Raw genomic sequence first — 20,547 nt, 5'->3', positions numbered from 1 at the left:
TTGCTGGAGGTCAGAATGATGTAATATTAGATGAGGAGGAAGCAAGCATCCCTGGGGACGTGGATCGGGCTTTCCAGTATGGCAGCCCACACTCGATCCGTGCACAGGCAGTTTGGGTCAGTGTCCCAGTGACACCTCAGGGACATGAGAATGTGCCATGTGGTGATGCAGGGAGTCTGCAAACTATTTTGTGCGGTGACTTCCAGTCCCCATTACGTGCAGGTATTGAACAGTAAGGTGTGTTGGGGTTCCTTTGATATGTCTCTCCATGTCAATCCAAGTGCTGTTATCAATGAATTGTGTAAAAGGAACTGACCCAGCGGTAGTCCATCTTTCTCTAATAATTTGTCAAATGGTGCTAAGGCGCCCTCTTGGTAAAGGTTCCCTAGGGTGTGCAGGCTTGCCTCCAACCAAGTAGAAATATTTGCGTTCCAGATGGCACCACCATCCCTAGGCGTGCCCAGCAGGGGTGGTGCTGGCCATATAGGATGACAGATCGTGTGAGCTATAGACTACAACGAAAACTTTTATATGCAACCTCCAGGAACGACGAGTCTGGCAGTTTCCCACACAAGCAGGGGTGAAAAGTTGAATAATCAACAAAAGGGACCAGGCTGGTTGATAGCGCGGCAGTGTCTTGAAGCTGCAACACTGCCGCCCCATTTGACCAGCCATTGAATCTTTGAGGCGTGGTAATACTGCTCCATGATTGGCACAGCAATCCCATCTTGAACAGTGGGTAAGTATATTTTAGAGAGTGCCACCCTGCAATGGGACCCACTCCAAGTGAATTCTCTCATGGTGCTCTTAAAAGGACGAAAGAAGGAAGGTGAGATATGTGATCGCAGGTTAGTAAAGAAAGAAGTTGTGGTAGGACCACCATTTTAATCAGGGCTATGTGACCCATAACAGGCAGTGGGAGTCTACGCTAAAATGACATCTGGGATCTAATAGCAGTTATTACCTTCTCCACATTTCCCTCCAACAGGTCTGTTGGTTGATGGTACACCCTGATTCCCAAGTACCGGAAAACAGTGGGCTGCCATGCCACAGGAACACCATTAAGGATAAAAGTGGGATCAGGATAAGACGGGGTGAATGAGTACTAGCAGGGCTTGGCTCAGTTAACCTTCTGGCCATAAACAGTTGCAAAATTATTGAGAGTCCGGGCGAGTGTGTCATTCACCACCTACATCTCTCGTATATACAGGAGCAGGTTGTCAGCATGTTATGAGTTCCGTCCTCTGGTGGGATGCCCCACTCCACACCGCTTGCTCGGATTGCCATGGCAAATGGCCTAATAGCTAAGTAAAACAGCAAGGGGGATAGCTGGCAGCCCTGACAGGCGCCCTTGATTATTGAGATAGGGTCCGAAACATAGGAGCCTATCTCAACTATGGCAGATGGCAAGGTGTATAGCAGCTTGACCAGGTGGAGAAAGCGTACCCGATACTGTAACATGTCAGAATACAAAATAGGAACCCCCACGCAAGTGTTTTGAAGGCTTTCTCAAGGTCAAGATCCAGCTATGCCCAGTGAGGCCCTTGCTGCAAAGAGTATTTAGAGAATACTGCAATGCAGCAAATTGAGTGATGTGTTGCGGGCTGACATGAACCCATTCTAATCGGTGTGAACCAGGGACAGGGCTAAGGGTGCCAGTTTGTGTTCGAGCACTCTGGCCAAGATCTTATAAACAGTTTTTAGCAGTGTCAGTGGCCGGTAGGGACCCAGGGCAGTAGGGTCTCTGTCCAGTTTGGGTTGGGAAATGATCAGGGTATTACTCAGGGATCTTGGAAAGGAGGAGGCAGATAGGAACACTTCATAGAGGGAAAGTAATTTGGGGGAAATCACAGGGGCATAGCCTTTATAATATTAGTCAGGTAAGCCATCCAGCCCCAGAAACTTGCCCATGGTTAGGGCTCTAATAGCTACAGGGATTTCTAAGAGTGTGATAGGCTCATCTAGTTCCATGCTCTGCTCAGGTGCGATGGTGGGCAGGTGGATTGCAGAATAGAAGTCCTCAAGAGGATCGGGCCGGTGTTAGCGACTGACTTGTATAGTAGGGTGTAATATTTTGTCAGTTCCTCATGGATGTCATTTTGAGTGTGCAGAAGCTGCCCTGCTGAGGAGTTTAAGGAAAAGATAGGGTGCTGAGGTCATCCCATTCAAACCGTTTGCCAGTGGCAGTGTTGTTAATCTTGAAATAGTCAGATGTAGTGGCAACAAAGGATGCACAAAATGACAGATCTTCAAGCACTGTGTGTTGTATCCGCCATGTGGGTATTGCAGGTGTGTTATTGTCCCATGCTAGTTGCAAGAATTGAGGGTTATGATCGGAATGTGTACACTACCGGTAATCTGTTTGCCAGTCACTGAGCATCTGGGCGTTGGATGTGGCTAACCTGCAAGGTAGGGGAGTGAATGGCCATGTCCAGCACAGAGTTTAAATCCCCCCAGGGAGCCAAGGAGCTCCACACAACTTGCCCGTCAATGTGGCAGGAATTACGTTAAATTCCACGGTAGGGGCATATTTTGCCACTAGCAGCAGGCGATGGCCATCATGTTTGCTGTGAATCAACACATATCAGCATCTGCCTCAACCTCCTCTGCTACGAAGGAGACTCCTGGCCTCACCCAGATCAGTAGCCCCCTGGCATAAGATGAGAAGTCAATGGTGAATACTACACCACGCCTACACCACACCTCTGGAGTTTACAGGCCTCAATCTGTGTCAGGCATGTCTCCTGTAAAAGAGTGATGTGTGCTGAACTGTGTTTAAGATAAGAGTATATGGCATATTGACCCGGGGGGGTGTGCGTACCCCTCACATTCTAGGTAATAATGGTATTGTGAGACATGTAAGGGCTGGATCAAGACCACATTGATGGCAGTGCAGCATGGGCTGGAGTTACATTTGAGGTACAAAGATAATACCAGGCAGGGGGGCCGGGACCTCCCGGGAAGCTTGATGTATCTGTGGGGAAGGGGAATGTTTCAACAGGTAACATTTTTGACAGCGGAGGAGCAACAGGTATCTGCCCAAACTGCCAAATGATATGTGGCAAATACTGGCTGCAGAGGCCAGTTAAAGGAAGCGTCAGGGGGATTGCGAGAGCCAAGGTTGCAGAACCCCATGTGGCAGGGTAGGAAGAGGCCAACTACCATAATTGGTGCATGTTAGTCAGCGATGCAAGGCAATATAAATTCCACTTGGGTGTTGAAGAAGCTGATGTGTCTCTGTAAGCCAGGCCAGCATTGGCTGCCAAATAAAAATTTTTTAGTACTTGCAGTGGAAGTGAATGGCAACAATAAGAAATAGTGAACATTTAAGGTGTGCAGGCAGGAGTCAACCTATATTCTTCTTAGATCTTCAGCTGCTCTGGTGCCATTGAGTCCACTCTGGAGGGCCATCTCGTGGTGGAGCCTTCATCACTAAAGTATTTCACAGCGGTTGTGTCAGGATATTTACTCTGATTGTGTTCTTACATTGTGGCTGCCATCTGTAGGGACTCATGTTGTTCCGGTATTACTTGTCCCAGGTTTGAGATGGGGCCCAGCTGGGAGAGGCAAAAGCCCTGTGTGTGCCACCCCCTATGGTGGTGCTCAGCCACACTGAGCCGGCGCTGGTTCAGTGGGCACAGGGCTCCATGCTGCTAGTCAGTTGGACTCCATACAATCCCAGGCATCTTCTGTAGAGTCGAAGAAATGTTTGGCCCCATCTGCCATCACGCAGAGTTAGGCAGAAAACAGTAGTGAGTATTGAGTGGTGTAGAGTCAAAATATCGAGTATTTAATATCGAGTAGCAATAATATCGAGTAAAAAATATAGAATAGACATAATATCGACTAGACAGAATATAGACTACCAAAATATCGAATAGAATAGCATTAATATCGAATCAAAAATATAGAATGGACAAAATATCGAATGGACAGAATATAGACAACAAAAATATCGAATTTGAGGTAAGTTAATATTATTTTTAATTTTTGTGTAATATAATTCTGTAGCGGGTTGTGGGTTTATAGGGGAATAGGGTGGGAAGTAATTTAATTATAATTAATGAAATATGTTATTTTATTTATTGGTATTTATTTTGAATTAATTGTTAATTAATTATCAATTGGTAATTAATTAAAATATAATTGGTAATTATTTTTAATTGATTAATTGATAAATATGGTAATGTTAGTAATTTATTTTCTGTAGCGGGTTGTGGGTTTATAGGGAAATAGGGTGGGAAGTAATTTAATTATAATTAAATAAATATGTTAATTTATTTATTGGTATATATTTTGAATTAATTGGTAATTAATTGGTAAATAATTAAAATATAATTGGTAATTAATTTTAATTGATTAATTGATAAATATGTTATTTTTGTAATTTATTTTCTGTAGCGGGTTGTGGGTTTATAGGGGAATAGGGTGGAAAGTAATTTAATTATAATTAATTAAATATGTTAATTTATTTATTTGTATTTATTTTGAATTAATGGTTAATTAATTATTAATTGATAATTAATTAAAATATAATTGGTAATTTATTTTAATTGATTATTTGATAAATATGTTAATTGTAGTCATTTATTTTATGAAGCGGGCTGTGGGTTTAGAGGGGAATACGGTGGGAAGTAATTTAATTATAATTAATTAAATATGTTAATTTATTTATTGGTATTTATTTTGAATTAATTGTTAATTAATTATTAATTGGTAATTAATTAAAATATAATTGTTAATTAATTTTAAATAATAGATTAATTGATAATTATGTTAATTTAATTAATTTATTTTCTGTAGTGGGTTGTGGGTTTATAGGGGAATAGGGTGGGTAGTAATTTAATTGTAAGCAATTATATATATATTTTTTTAATTTGATCTAATTTTTAATTATTTTTAAATTGGTAATTTATTGTTAATTGGTAAATAATTTGTATTAGTAGGTAATTATTAATAAACATTTATTTTTATTCGTTTTTTTAATTGATTAATTCATATAATATTTAAATATGTTACTTATTTAAATTAATTTGTAATTGGTATTAATATTTATGTTATTTTTATTTACCAATGAAGTATTTACTTTCCCTACTGTTGCACTCACTGGAATGGGAATAGTAATTTGTACCCTCCCACTATCCAACGCATTCCCTACTGTTGCACTCTCTGGAGTGGGAATAGTAATTTTTATTGTGTATTGATAATTAATTTATTGTTAATTAATTATTAATTGGTATTTTTGTATTACTTATCACATTTTTGGTATTGAAAATGAAGTGGTTATTAATTAATTATTAATAGGTCATTCATTTTTAATACATAATATTTATTGGTATTTATAAATAATTCATTTTTAAATATTTTGTCATTGGTAATTACTTTTAAATAAAAAAATTTGTATTGATACTTAATTTATTCTTATTTAAATATTAAATCATTACTTTCTCTACTGTTGCACTCACTGGAGTGGGAATAGTAATTTGTACCCCTTCGCTATCCAACGCTTTCCCTACTGTTGCACTCTCTGGAGTGGGAATAGTAATTTTTACCCTCCCACTGTCCAACGCTTTCCCTACTATTGCACTCACTGGAGTGGAAATAGTAATTTTTATCCCTACGCTATCCAACACTTTCCCTACTGTTGTACTCTCTGGAGTGGGAATAGTAATTTATACCAATACGCTATCCAACGCTTTCCCTACTGTTGCACTCACTGGAGTGGGAATAGTAATTTGTACCCCTACGCTATCCAACGCTTTCCCTACTGTTGCACTCTCTGGAGTGGGAATAGTAATTTTTGCCCCTACGCTATCCAACGCTTTCCCTACTGTTGCACTCACTGGAGTGGGAATAGTAATTTAAACCCCTACGCTATCCAACGCTCTCCCTACTGTTGCACTCATTGGAGTGGGAATAGTAATTTTTACCCCTACGCTGTCCAACGCTTTCCCTACTGTTGCACTCTCTGGAGTGGGAATAGTAATTTTTACCTCTACGCTATCCAATGCTTTCCCTACTGTTGCACTCACTGGAGTGGTAATAGTAAATTTAACCCTCTTGCTATCCTACGGTAAAAATATTGTATATGTTTTGTTAATAATATGTATATATATATATATACATATATATATATATATATATATATATGTATTAATTTTAAGTTTATTTAAGTATTTTAAGTATGTTTAAATTAATTATATTTATTATTATATTAATTTTAAAATACTTTTAAGACATTTAAAAAATTCGATATTTTGACTGTCTATATTTTTTACAATTGATATTTTCGAGTCGATATTTTTGTACTTACCTGTTTGTAGACAGGAAGTTGATATTCTGGCATTCTATACTTTCTCCACGATATTTTGGCAGGTCGATATTTTGCTCCTCGATATTCTGTCAGTGATCCGTATTGAGTGTTCAGTTTGCAGAGACACCGCTTAACCTCAAGGAAAGAGCCCCTCTGTCACTGTACTGCCATAGTGAAGCCAGGAAAGCGCATGACAGAGGCGTTGCTCACTTTTATCTCTTGCAACTTATGCACTTCATGCAGAATGGAGTTGTGGTCCCGATAGTTGAGCAGGCAGAACAGGATAGTGTTGGCACCACCCCAGGAAGCAGACTGCGAATCCATGGCTTAGCAAAGGTCACTACATCCGAGTCCTCCACACTCTCCAGAAGGACCAACAAGCATATAGTGTTCCTTCTGGAGAGGCTCTCCTTGTCCTCCACCATATACTCCAGTGCATGCACAAGATCCACCAGTGCCTGCATTAATGCTGCTTTTTCGTGCATGGTCACCTGAAGTTCAGCAAGCGTGTGTTTATCACTTTGTATTTTGTCCGCCAGTTTGAGATGCTCAGCATGTAGTGATGTAAAGTCTGCTGTTACATTGTCAATTCTGCCTTCAAGTAATGTGTGCGTCTGCTCAAGGGTGGTTCCCAACTTTTCCACTGCTTATAGTACAGTGTCAAGTTTAGCGTCAAGGGTGTTGGCTGAGACCAGCTGTCCTGCTGCCACGCAGTTTCTAAGTCCCTGCTCCATGACTGCATGAATGCCCGCTGCAGTGATGTCACCTGTTGAGCTCCTGTGCGTAGTCGGCCCATGGTTGAGAGTTGTGCATTAAGCATCAGATGGGTCCAATACAGGAGGCACACTCCTGAGGGTGTCCACCGTTAGCACCCTGAGAGTCATTTCATTTTTCATTTAATTTATAAGTCTTTATTTCGTTTGTTGAAATCATAAAAGACAACAGGTTAAAAAAGAAATATCAAGATATATATATATATTTTTTTAAACCAACAAGGTAACATGATATACAATTAAATTCAAGACACAGAACCGGTGAGAACTTCAGAGCAATGAGGCAGATCCCAATCTATCCCACCTTTACTTTTTAAAAAAATTATTTAAATCTGTTTTTTTAAAAACAAGTTATACAAAGAGTGGGTAGGCAGTGTTCTATATACAATACGTGTCCCTATACAGGTTTTAGGTGGCAGATAATAAAAATACTCAGTTAAAACGTAATTTGCGAGCTCGGATGATCCACATCCAATGGAGAAATTTTGCTACAGCTCTAACCACGGGTTGAGTGCTATTTGTTTTAAGAATCCTTAATGCCTCAACCCCTGTATTGAGTCCCAACTGCAAGCAAATGGGTTTTAGCCACATTTGCCTTGGGGCTTTGTATTCAGGACAGATAAATAAAATATGCCCGATACTTTCTCGTTGGGTATGGCAAAAAGGGAAGCTAGAGTCATTGCTGTTTCTCCATTTGGCAGTAAAGGAATTAGTTGGTAATGTACCCACCCTGAATTGGTGGAATCGCTTCCTATCCTCAGGTACAGTAATACAATCCCAATATTCCTCTAAAGCTGTCGAGTTTTTAAGTTACAGAAAGTCCACGGTCAAAGACGGACCAACACAGCTGCCAAATCTTTTCAAGGAAACCATACTCCAATAAAGTTCTCTAAATGTTTTCTTAGGTGGGAAGGTATGGGCTGTTGGATCTTCCCACAAGCTGGCTAGGCCCATTGCTATGTAGGTTGCCTTTGCCTCACTCATCCAGGGGATTCGATGTGCTCTATCCGCATCTCTAACTTCGAGAAATGCCCGAGCATACTGGGAGAGATCTGGCGTGACCCACAATCTCCTCCAGTATGCCACTGGTTTGTAGCGGGCCATGTCCTCCAGGCATTGGGAACCTAAGTCATAAAAAAGACGGGTCAGATGGGTAGATACAGGAAGACCTGTGATACCTCGTAAAAATTTCTTTTGTGCCCTGGTTAGGGGTTCAATATTACTATAACCCCATAATTCCACCCCATAAAGAACTGCAGCACCAATCATAGCATCGTAAATTTTCAATGCAGGGGTAATTGGTCTGGTGTGTGAGAGAAGTAGCTCTTTTGTTAAAGCTCCAGCTAGCTGCGCATGCTTAGTAACCAGCTGGGATGTGTGGGATTTCCAATCCAATTTTGAAGCCAGGGTTATGCCCAAATATGAGAAAACCTGGGTCTGTTCGAGTTGTGCCCCGTTCATGACCACCTTCCCTCTTACATATTTGGACTTGTGGAGGACCATGAACTTGGTCTTACTCACATTTAATAAAAGTCCATGGTCATTGCAGAAGACCTCGAACACATCTATAGCTTTTTGTAAGCCTGTTGAGTTTTTGAAATCAACAGGGTGTCGTCTGCAAACATCAGCAGGGGGATCAACCTACCATCCAGTTTAGGGGCATCAGTAGGCTGTTGCTCGTAGTAGGAGATCACCCTGTTGATGTATAATGAAAAGAGGGTTGGGGCAAGTACGCATCCTTGGCGAACACCTCTGGCAATCCTGAACTTGTCAGTAACACCACCCTGTTGGTTCCATCTAACTTGTGCAAAATTGTCCTCATGTAGTATTTTTAAAAATGACAAAATATTTAGTGGCATACCCTGGTCTTCACAAACGTCCCACATTTTAGCACGCGGCACCAAGTCGAACGCTGATTTGAGGTCGACAAATGCCGCGAAGATCGTGCCCCCCCCAACACAACCACCCGCCCATAAATTAAAACAAATGTAAAAACCTGATCTATAGTGCTTGTATGGCTTCGGAATCCTGCCTGGAGAGGTGAAAGAACTTCTTCCTCCTCAATCCATCCTTGGATTCTCTGCAAAACAAGTCTTGCTACCACCTTCTGAATACAGTCTATAAGACTTATGGGCCTATAAATCCCTGGATCTGAGCGCTCCCCCCTTTTTGTAGATCGGAATGATCTCAGCGCCCTTCCAGGTATCTGGTATGGGCGATCCATTGGCAATTCCATTTACCAAGGATTGAATATACGGAACCCAGACCTCCTTGTCATATACGAACAAGTCAGCTGGGACTGAGTCTAGCCCTGGTGCCCTGCCCCTAGGGATGGTATTCAGTACCTTATCTACCTCTGTCCTCTCAAAGTGTAAAGGACTTAGATCCTAATTAGAGGGAATATGATCCACATTAGTCTCTCTAGATATATCTGCCGATGAAAACTGAGACGCATAATGAGAGACCCAGAGGTCAGGAGAAACATAATTTATTGGTTCTCTCCTTTGTATGCCCCTACCCCATTTGATCATATCCCAAAAGGTACACATTGATCGTTCCTTACTAGCTAGATATAGATCTCTCCAGTAGTCCTCATCCCAAGCACGTTTAGCATCGTACTGGGCTTTCTTATAAAAGGAACGGGCACTCTTTACTATTTCTCTATCCTTGGATTTTACCGCCTCTGCAAGGGCTTTGTACGCAGCCCTGCAAGACTTGCCGTACCATTGTTCTTCTTTTTTAAGAGGCCTATTATGCATTTTAGAAACCTTTTTTGTAAAAAAAAACTTTAGTTTCTTAAAAAAATTGGTGTGGATTGAATTAACGTGTCCCACTACCTCTTCCTGAGTAGTACATTTTTGGAGTTCGGCTGTAGCCTGAATTGTCAGAACCCTCATAGCCGCAATCTTATCCTCGTCCACTAAACAATTGGCCCATCTAACACATCTAGTGTCATTTGATAGGACGATTTCCATCTCTTGAGAGGAGGAATTAGGTATCTTAAATGACAGGAGAAGTGGGTCATGATCACTTTCGACCATTTCGACTACCTTCATGTCCTTAATATTTGGCCAGTTCTCTTTGTTAGTGAATATATAGTCGATGCGACTCTTATGACTACCATTATTAAAAGTAAAGGCCCCATGCTTATCAGAAGCAGTTCTACCATTTAAAGCACGCAGCCCTTGTCCAACACATAGGACTTTGAGCTGCAATGCTGCCTCTGTCCATTTTTTGATTGGTAGAAGGGTCAACTGAGGGATGTTCCATGAACAGTCTTCTTCCAAAGTAAGATCTATGTCATTACTGTCCAGGGGTTCAAAACAGCAATTAAAATCACCTGCAACAATAATGCTACCTTTTTTACAATAAAACTCGAGGAGTACATCGAACTCCTCTATAGTGTTCGAGGGTTTGCCCCCTGGCATCCCCCTGGAGTAAACATTAAAAATAAATAAAAATTTGGATTTGGGGCACTGGACTCGTATTAGCAACATATCACTGCTATTTGTGTCAACTTGACAACCAGACAGGAGGAGGTATCGCCATCATCCACAGGAACACCATCCGCATCACGACCGACACCGACGATACCCTCGCACCCGCCGAACACCTGCACTTCCAGATCCACGTCAACCCCAAGACCACCCTCAGAGGCACTCTCATCTACAGACCCCCGGGACCACACACACAATTCAGCGAAGACATCGCCGACTTCATCAGCCCGTACGCCCTCCCCTCCGCCGACTACATCCTCCTCGGGGACCTCAACTTCCACCTGGAGAACAACAACGACCGCAACACCACCACCCTGCTGGACAACCTCGCCAACCTCGGACTCAAGCAACTGGTGACCACCCCCACCCACTACGCCGGACACACTCTCGACCCGGTCTTCTCCTCCAGCAAGGACATCGCCTTCAGCCACGCCACGGGACTCCACTGGACGGACCACAGCTGCGTCCACTTCAGCTTCAGAAGGACCACGCTCCACCATCACCAGCAACAGGTTCCCCGCAGAAGCTGGAACAAGATCACTGCAGACCAGCTCGCTACTTCCCTGAGCAAGAACCCTCCCACCAGCACAACGAACCCCAGCCAAGCGGCCCCCAACCTCATGAAATGGATCAGCGACTGCACAGACGACCTCGCCCCTCTGAAGACCCGGCCGAGCAGACCCGGCAGCAAGAAAGCATCATGGTTTAACGACGAACTCAAGAGCTCCAAGAAGAACTGCAGAGCACTCGAGAAAACCTGGCGCAGAGACCCAACACCGGACAACATGACTGCCCTCAAGCTCGCCACCCGAAAACACCACCAACTGATCCACGCCACCAAGAAAACCGCATTCAAGGAACGACTGGACAACAACGCACACAACAGCAAAGAACTCTTCAACATCGTGAAAGAGCTCTCCAACCCCAACGCCGGAAACAACGACATCACCCCTTCGCAAGACCTCTGCAACTCCCTCGCCTCCTACTTCCACAACAAGATCGCGGACATACACAACAGCTTCAGCACTCAACCGACGCACGCCACGACCGAACCACCGCCCCCCACAACCACCCTCCGCGCCTGGACCCCGATCAGCACCGAAGACACCGTCAACACGATGAACTCCATCCACTCCGGATCTCCGACAGACCCCTGCCCTCACCACGTCTTCAACAAGGCCGACGCTGTCATCGCACCCCACCTGCGGGACATCATCAACACCTCCTTCGACACCACTACCTTCCCGGAGAGCTGGAAGCACGCCAAACTCAGCGCCCTACTTAAGAAGCCATCAGCCGACCCTACCGACCTCAAGAACTACCGCCCCATCTCGCTGCTCCCGTTTCCAGCAAAAGTCATCGAGAAGACCGTCAACAAGCAACTGGCCGCCTTCCTCGAGACGAACGGCTCCCTCGACCTCTCGCAGTCTGGCTTCCGGGCCAACCACAGCACCGAGACCGCCCTGATCGCAGCTACCGATGACATCCGAGCCCTGCGCGACAACGGAGAAACAGCGGCCCTCATCCTCCTGGACCTCTCCCCGGCCTTCGACACTGTCTGCCACCGTACCCTAGTACAGCGCCTCAGCAACGTCGGAATCCAGGAGAAGGCACTGGAGTGGATCATCTCCTTCCTCGCCGGAAGGACACAGAGAGTCCGCCTCCCCCCGTTCAGATCGGAGGCCACCGAAGTCATCTGCGGCGTTCCTCAAGGCTCCTCGCTCAGCCCAACACTCTTCAACGTCTACATAAGCCCCCTCGCAGCCATCGCACGCCAGCACAACCTCAACATCATCTCCTACGCCGATGACACCCAGCTGATCCTCTCCCTCACCAACGACCCCGCCACCGCCAGAGCCAACCTACACGAAGGGATGACAGACGTTGCCAAGTGGATGATGAACAGTCGCCTGAAACTGAACTCGGACAAGACGGAAGTCCTCATCCTGGGATCTTCACCCTCCGCCTGGGACCACTCCTGGTGGCCCCCCGCCCTGGGCAGCGCACCCAAACCCACAGACCACGCACGCAACCTGGGCTTCATCCTGGACTCCTCCCTCTCCATGACCAGACAAGTCAACGCCGTCTCCTCGTCGTGCTTCAACATCCTGCGCATGCTACGTAAGATCTTCCGATGGATCCCCACCGAGACCAGGAAGACGGTCACCCAGGCCCTCGTCACCAGCCGTCTGGACTACGGCAACTCCCTCTACGCCGGAACCACCGCCAAACTCCAGAAGAGACTCCAGCGGATCCAGAACACCTCAGCACAACTCATCCTGGACATCCAACGCCGCAGCCACATCTCCGGACACCTGAGAGACCTGCACTGGCTCCCGGTCAACAAGAGAATCACCTTCCGGCTCCTCACCCAAGCACAAAAAGCCCTACACAACCAAGGCCCAGGATACCTCAACAGCCGCCTCAACTTCTACGCTCCCAAACGCCAGCTCCGATCGACCAGCCACACCCTCGCCGCCGTCCCCCGCATCCGAAGAGCCACCACAGGAGGAAGGTCCTTCTCCTACCTGGCCGCCAAGACTTGGAACTCCCTTCTGACCCACCTCCGCCTGACCCAAGACCACCTCGCCTTCAGGAAGCAGCTCAAGACCTGGCTGTTCGAGCACTAGCGGACCCCCTCACCCCAGCGCCTTGAGACCCTCCGGGTGAGTAGTGCGCTATATAAATGCTTTGATTGATTGATTGATTGATTGATTGATAATATATCGGCTATCTTGTTTAGCCCATATTAAAAGGCCCCCCTTTGATCGCCCTCGGAGCTAGGGACAGCAGGGACGTGAAAATTAAGAAAACCGGGTCTGAACTCGGGTGCATTCAACCAAGTTTCCTCTAAAAGAATTAAATCCTGACTGTTTATAAAAGACAGCCAGTCCAGTGATGTTACTTTGCTGCTAAGCCCAGCCACATTCCATGAAACCAGAGATATGGGCTAAGGGACCCTCCTTCAATTGGCCCTCCGATATCATTTTGCCCCCTTTGTATAAGCTCTTGGGATAAGCTATTAACATTGACATCGGAAATACTACTAAATGTTGGACTGACTCCCAGAGCAGGAATATTGTCTCCTTGCAATTCAAGAACTATATGTAAACCCACTATGGGGTCGATTCCGATCCGGTAAAAAGCCCTCCGAATCATCATACGGAGCGTTTTTTCCCCGTACGAATCGTACCTGTAAACGTCCCGTACGTACGACGAAGTACAATTCGTACCAGGAGCCGTACTCCGTACGAGTCGTACAAGACACCGTACGACTCTAATCTCCGTACGATTGTCCCTCGGAACCCGCTGTACGCGACATCTGTACGGTTCGCGGCTGGTTTTTACGACCCAGCAAGTACGATACGTGTCGGGTACGCACCGTACGACCCTTTTTCTACGGGAGCTGAAAACAGCCATAAAAGCAGAGTTCATGCCGAAACAGGTATGGAACGCCCCCCCGGGTACGGCGCGTACCCCCCGTAATCACAGGGGTACGCACCGTACCCCTGCGATCATGGGGTGTACAAAGATCGGTGTACGAGCTGTACCCCATTGTACGATCGGTGTACGAGCCGAACCCCCATTGTACGATCGGTGTACAACCCGTACCCCATGAACGATCGGTGTACGAGCCGTACCCCCATTGTACGATCGGTGTACGAGCCGTACCCCCATTGTATGATCGGTGTACGAGCCGTACTCCCATTGTACGATCGGTGTACAAGCCGTACCCCCATTGTACAATCGGTGTACGAGCCGTACCCCATGAACGATCGGTGTACGAGCCGTATCCCCATTGTATGATCTGTGTACGAGCCGTACCCCCATTGTACGATCGGTGTACGAGCCGTACTCCCATTGTACGATCGGTGTACGGCTCGTACACCGATCGTACAATGGGGGTATGGCTCGTACACCCCATGATCGCAGGGGTGTGGTGCGTACCCCTGCGATTATGGGGGGTACGGACCGTACGGTGTGTATGTGTTTGTGTGCTTTTCCGTACGACTCGCCCTTACCTGACGTGGACCGTACGAATCGCGTCCTCATACCCCGGTCCGGATCGTACTCGTCGGGTCGTACGGCATGTGTACGAGTCGTACGGTATGTGTACGAGTCGTACGGTTCATGGTTTCAGCCTTGCAATACGTACAGATCGCGACGATTCGGACGGATTCACAGAATACAGATCGTACTTCGCGACTCGGACAGATGGGTATGATTCGTACGGAGAGGGCTCCGGATACAAATCGTACGGACGGTTTTTTTCCCGAATCGGAATCGACCCCTTGGTGTGAATTAGCAGTGCTAGCTCCCCACTGTTCCTGAGCTTGAGCGCCTTGAAGTCAATCATTGCTGTCAAGTGAACTAAAGACCTCAAATCTGTTGCTCAGTGGTACAGGATTAATAAGGGGGACTGCCTGATAATAAGTCTCTCTCCTATTCAAATCACCAGCAGGGATGGGGGGGTAGAAAAAACGAAGTGATAAAATATTGATAGAATCGTTATGGATCCTAAAAGATCCTGCCTGTCTGAGGATATGATCCACCAGTTGGGGAGAAGAAAAACTCACAACAACACAATCCCCCTCCATACTTTTCATGGTCTTTCCCACCCAAGCCACCCTTATCACCATCTTACAATTCCTAAAAAGGTGATCCCCCAGCACTGTTTTAGTATTCAAAAAATGGAGAGCTTTGTTATTAAGTGCCATCCAGTGTTCTTCCCCACCATTAGAGATTTTTGGGACATTTGCCAGAATAATAGAGTACGGGCATGCCTCTGGGGGAAGATGAAGAAATCCCTCTTTAGAAGGGCCATTGCCCAAAGGATCTAATCTCCCAACCGGACCCCTAGGGCCGGGCTTAACTCCTGCTTTGGTACCTATGGCTGGGGCCAGGATATTAATTACTGGGGCCACTGGGGCCGCAGGTGCCTCACTCTGACGGTATGGATACGCTGTTGAGTCATTCATTGGTAGTTTTTATTCCATTGGAAGGGAGTTGATCCTTTGGTAAGAACTCTTCTGAAGCACCAAGTCTACGATAAATTGAGTCCAACTTTTCCATATTAGGAGAAATTAATGCTCTCAGCCTGTCCTCCATGTGTCTAATGAACTCAGAAGTAAGGTCCCCCACAGTGACATCTGGTACTGAAATAGTGGACTTACTCCCTCCTTGTTGGGCAGGGGGATTACTTGACTAGTTACTATATCGTTATGGGTGCCCGACCCAGGTGTGGAATTCTTTTTCTTAGCCTGTTTGGCATTTTGTCTGATTCCTTTGGGAGCACTGTTTACTTTTCTTTTCCCTGAGAGTTCTCTGCCATTAGCACCTGACGAAGCCCTCAGCTGCCTAGTGCGGGTAGTAGGAGGGGAAGCTGGGGAGCTCACTGTAGATGAGCAAGTAATATTTGTCGGGTGTGTATCTGACGCTGGGGATTTGCACCTGCTGGGGTCCTGGGAAGACACAACTACCTCCAGTTACTAGATTTGGTACTGGATTTGAAATCAAGCAGAAAGGATCAATTGAAAGCCTCCTTTCTACAAGCTCTATCGCCTTAGCCACTGCTGTTTCTGACCGTTGGGGATAGGCATCTAGTGTCCCCACTCCCCCAACCCCTGCCCCCTCTTTGCGGCTGGTTTTACTCATATTTTAAAGGAAACTATTTATGGTGGCAAAAAAAGAGCAAAGCCACTGTACTAAATCAACAACAAATAAATACTAGTACTTAAATTACAAATCAATAGTAATCTAGCAGCTCACTTAGCTATACTCTGGTCCCAGTCCATAGCAAAGATGTTAGGGGGCTGGCCCGGCCCGGCCTCCACCGGCCCCGGATGGCCCGCCCTTTGCCCGGGCTTAGCCCGGCGCCCGCCCTCGCACTTCCCACGTTGCGCGGGCGGTAGGCAGTAGTATTGTAAAGATAGGAGGGGCCTAACGAGAGTCTCCCACAGATAGAAATGGGTTGCTCTCCTGGGGCCAAAGCCACCGCAAGTGGGAGTTCCCCTACTGCCTTCATTAGGGCTGATAAGTAATGATGGGTTCACCTCCAGTATGGGCCTGCTTTCATTTGCCTTAGAGAGCGAGGGGCACTGCAGCATGAGCAGCCTGGGATTTTCCAGAAGAGTTCGATCACCGGAGGTCGCAGTAGAAGCTGCACACCACAGTGCCTTCTTGAGTGCACCATTAAGGTAATTGGCACTGCAGCATGAACATTCCTAGTCTGGCGACGGTCAGCAGCAGTGCGGTGAGAATCACAGGATCTTCTTCTGGGTCCGGTGGGTGTACCTGCTGCCTCCTTTGGTCCCCCGACCTCAGGCTCATCTGTCAGTATCTACAGATAACCACAGTGCAGCAGTTCAGGTGGCCCAGCAGTATTTTACCTTCCTTGCTGGCAAGCCCCCTGCAATGCAGCCTGCACCACGGGTGGGCCATGATGTAGTTAGACTCCGACAAGAGGCTATGGGCGGCACGTGTCACAGACACCAGCGTGCAATCAGCTCTGTATCCAATTGCAGCACAGCCAGGCTATAGATGTGAAAAGAGTCCAGCCTCAGCTACCGGGAGGCATGTCCGGGTGTTATGTGATCAGCATTCCAGGAGGGCTGGGTCAGTGACACCTATCAAGAGCTCCCATAGCGCTCCAGAGGGTGAGAACAATAGAAATCACCAATGCACAGGTGGTTTAGCTCCCACTGGTGCTGAGATTGGTTAAACATGTCCAGGTTAATGAGGCCAATGAGGGTTTCATATTTATTTATTTATTTGTGGCTCAAGCAAATTTGGCATGACAATGCAGGTGGGAGGGTGGGTCATCTCTGGGCTGGGCCACAAGGAAGATTGGCATTTTAGCACTTTTGAGGTTGGGTCTGATCCACCCCCCCCGGCATCCTGGGTCCCAAAGTTGCTGCAGCAGCAACCCTGTGAGTGGGGACGTTCCTGTAGGATGGTGCTCAGATCGTCCCCCGGTCAAAATGCCCCAGTCACCAGCGTCCGCAATTGAGGGTGAGGGCCCAGAGCGGCTTACAGAGTTCCAGGGCCAGTAAACCTAATATTTATTCCACAGACCACCGAAGGCTGACCCGCAGTCACTGCACCAGCAGCACCCTCACCAAAGGCCTGGCAGGCACAGAGCCCCAACTGGGAGTCTGGAAGAAAATGGCAGCACAGAAGCCAGACCAGGTGCACAAAAACTCACTACAATGCTTTCTGCTTCACCCCGCAGTCATGCCTAGGGCTGATATGGCTCCCGGCTAACCGCTGGCAACACATCCAGGGGGAGAGGGTACGGAGACAGGAGGGCAGCGGCACCAGCGCTCTCCGGCTCACCTGTCACAACTAAACACTCTAGCCACAGTTCGTACCGATCGGACCCTCGTTCGAGGCAGCCTCAGATGTGGCCGCCCCATCAGACACACCGTCAGGCTAGTGGGGGGGCAACCAGGGCCTCTGGTAAGTTTGTTTCTGCCTCACTGGCAAGCACCACAACTACAGTTACCAAAGGCCTGCCGGCATGTGGGTGTACGTCCCCTCTGGGTTCTTGTTCTGGGACCTGCTCCTGTGGGGCAATCTACATGGCTATTAGGTGCACAGTAGGAGACAGAAGCAGGAAGGAAATGGGGCAGTTCTAGGTGGTGCATGGCTTAGGTTGGCCAGGATTAAAGGCGGAGAACAGGGGTAAGTGTGCCGAGCCTCTTCAGAGTGTGTCTGCCATCTTGGCCCTGCAAGCCATGCCCCTTCATAAGTACTGAGTGTTATCACATTCAGAACAATTTATGTTGGTGCTTTAAAGGGAGCCGTACTTGCTATAACTATTACGCTTCTTATAAGACAGCAAGAGTGGCCTCTTGTAACTAAAGCATACATGACTCAAGTAAGGTTTTTCTTTAGAATGTCAAGATCTTTTACTCTAGCTCTTGCCATGGACTACCAGTGTTTAGAAAGCATGGATCCTGCTTTTAGAATCATAGTACAAATGGGTAGCTATTTTGGTGAGCACATTTTAAAATTAACCATGCTCTGCATCCACTCCATATGAGATGAAGACTCTGGAAAAGAACATTCGGTCTTATTTCTAATCTCATTCTGACAGTATAACTCTAAGATCCCCTTCAGTGTTTGCCATTTAAGCATTCATAGTTATGACGTGTCCATGTTATGTGCAAGCATTATATCTGCATGCCTCCTGTCTCCTTTAATTGAGTGAATTGCCCAGAGAGATGGTGTTAAATTAAGTAATTTAACTCTATATACTTCAAATCAATCTTTAAGGCTGCTTCCGCTATTCTTAAAGTCATACCTGAACTAAATGCCCATTCACCGAAACATGGGAGTCACACAGCAATGCTCACAAACAGGCAGCTAGTGGGTGATCAGAGGATAGCAAGCACCCATTATCAACAGTGGTCAATTCAGGCAACAGTACTTGGCAAATCTACAAGTTGACAATTTTGCTTGCAAACAGTTTGACATATCAACCAACGTAGAAATACCACTAGAGCCATCTCCTATTCACATATCTGTTATGACTCTTAACAACACAGGCCTTCTTTATTAGAAAGTCTTTGTCTTTCTTTCCAAGCACAATCACAGTTGTTTGTGGCTCATGATTCATTGAACTGAAATGATGTTATGTCCACTGGTTCCACGCAATTAGCAATTATTTCAGTGAAAAAATTAGGTAGCCATTTCTGACTCCTCTTATACCCTCTGTCCCAAGCTTACAGTTTTTTGATAAGACTTTGTTCTAGAAATAGTTTTGCATTGGAAAACATTTCATCTTACTCTTTCCGCACAGTAGAACAGATTAGTCCAGATATGATTATTCCTACTTTATTCTGTCATGGTGGCTTTTAAAAGCTTCTCTAAATTTGTACAGCTTTGTCACAATCCACAAATGTTCAAAATAGCAATAATATTTATGTTTGGAAAAATCCACTTTTTGAAAAACCACTAAGCACCATGTACAAAAAAAATTACCATTCTGCATTATACTTATCACGATGTGAGGGTTCTTAGTAAAGCCATTTTCTCCTAGAACACTGCAAATCAAACTGGAAGGATTTTTTGGTCGTCAGGAATCCTGGAAATCATTTGAAGAACTCAAGAGGGTTTTTTGGAACCATAAAACTGCTACTTCAGGTAGGAAATTTCCTTTCACAAGGCGTTGTTTACATTTTGTGTCTAGCTTACTTAAGCAATCTCATTTCTGAGGCTTGTATGCATTCCAGCGCTTCACTATTCAATTACAATTTAAGGATTTCAACGATCTAACTACCGGATGTGTTTTTCATTATAAACAAAGAGAATTTTGAAACATGTTCTGGCTGACGGGCTTGTTTTTTTTGTTGTTGAATATTTTTTATTTAGAATCAAAAAGAAAGGTAAAGATTACAGTCATCAAATAGCAGGAGAATGAGGTATCGAAATACCGAGCATTAGTAATTAATGGGCAAATATTAATCATCAAATACAAAGCTATCAATAATAAAGGGTAAAACGTTGCGCAAAATACATGTCTAACTATAATCGATTTGATATTTTATACAAAAGAGAGAAGAAAGAAAGAGAAAGAGAAAGGAATAATAAAAAGAAGACGAAAAGAAACAAAAGGTAAAAGAGAGAAGTATAGAAATTAGGATAGAGATGAGTGCAAAGTCAAGAAAGTAGTGAAAGGTAACCAGAACAAATCAGGTTTCATTTTCTGAGATAACGGTGAAGAAGAAACAGTCGATATTCTGTGTTCATCACAAATAAGATTCCACCATGTTAATGAACATAGTTTATAATTATCTTTCCAACAAGAAAGTATAACTTTAAAAGCAAGTGCAATAAAAAGATCAAATAACATCGGTTTCGGAGAATGGTCATGGAAATAATCAAGGCAAAACCAAAGGGGATGATGGACGGAGTGTTGAACATTGCAAGCACTCACACCCAGTCAACTGATCTGGGTTTA

At 45.4% G+C, this 20,547-nt stretch overlaps 1 protein-coding gene across 1 annotated transcript in view; it reads left to right on the top strand.

The window, feature by feature from the left end:
• LOC144797585 (hydroperoxide isomerase ALOXE3-like) overlaps positions 1 to 20,547 on the top strand; it is a 228,639-nt gene that overhangs the window by 131,498 nt on the left and 76,594 nt on the right. The window contains exon 5 of the mRNA XM_078668252.1: positions 19,627 to 19,730. Coding sequence (XP_078524378.1) covers positions 19,627 to 19,730 — 104 coding nt within the window. The remainder of the gene's footprint in view (positions 1 to 19,626; positions 19,731 to 20,547) is intronic.

This window comes from Lissotriton helveticus, chromosome 12, assembly GCF_964261635.1.
Source record: "Lissotriton helveticus chromosome 12, aLisHel1.1, whole genome shotgun sequence".
NCBI classification, from domain to species: Eukaryota; Metazoa; Chordata; class Amphibia; order Caudata; family Salamandridae; genus Lissotriton; species Lissotriton helveticus.
Note: the sequence above shows the minus strand (reverse complement) of the source record. Positions and strands in the feature narration are given on the sequence as shown.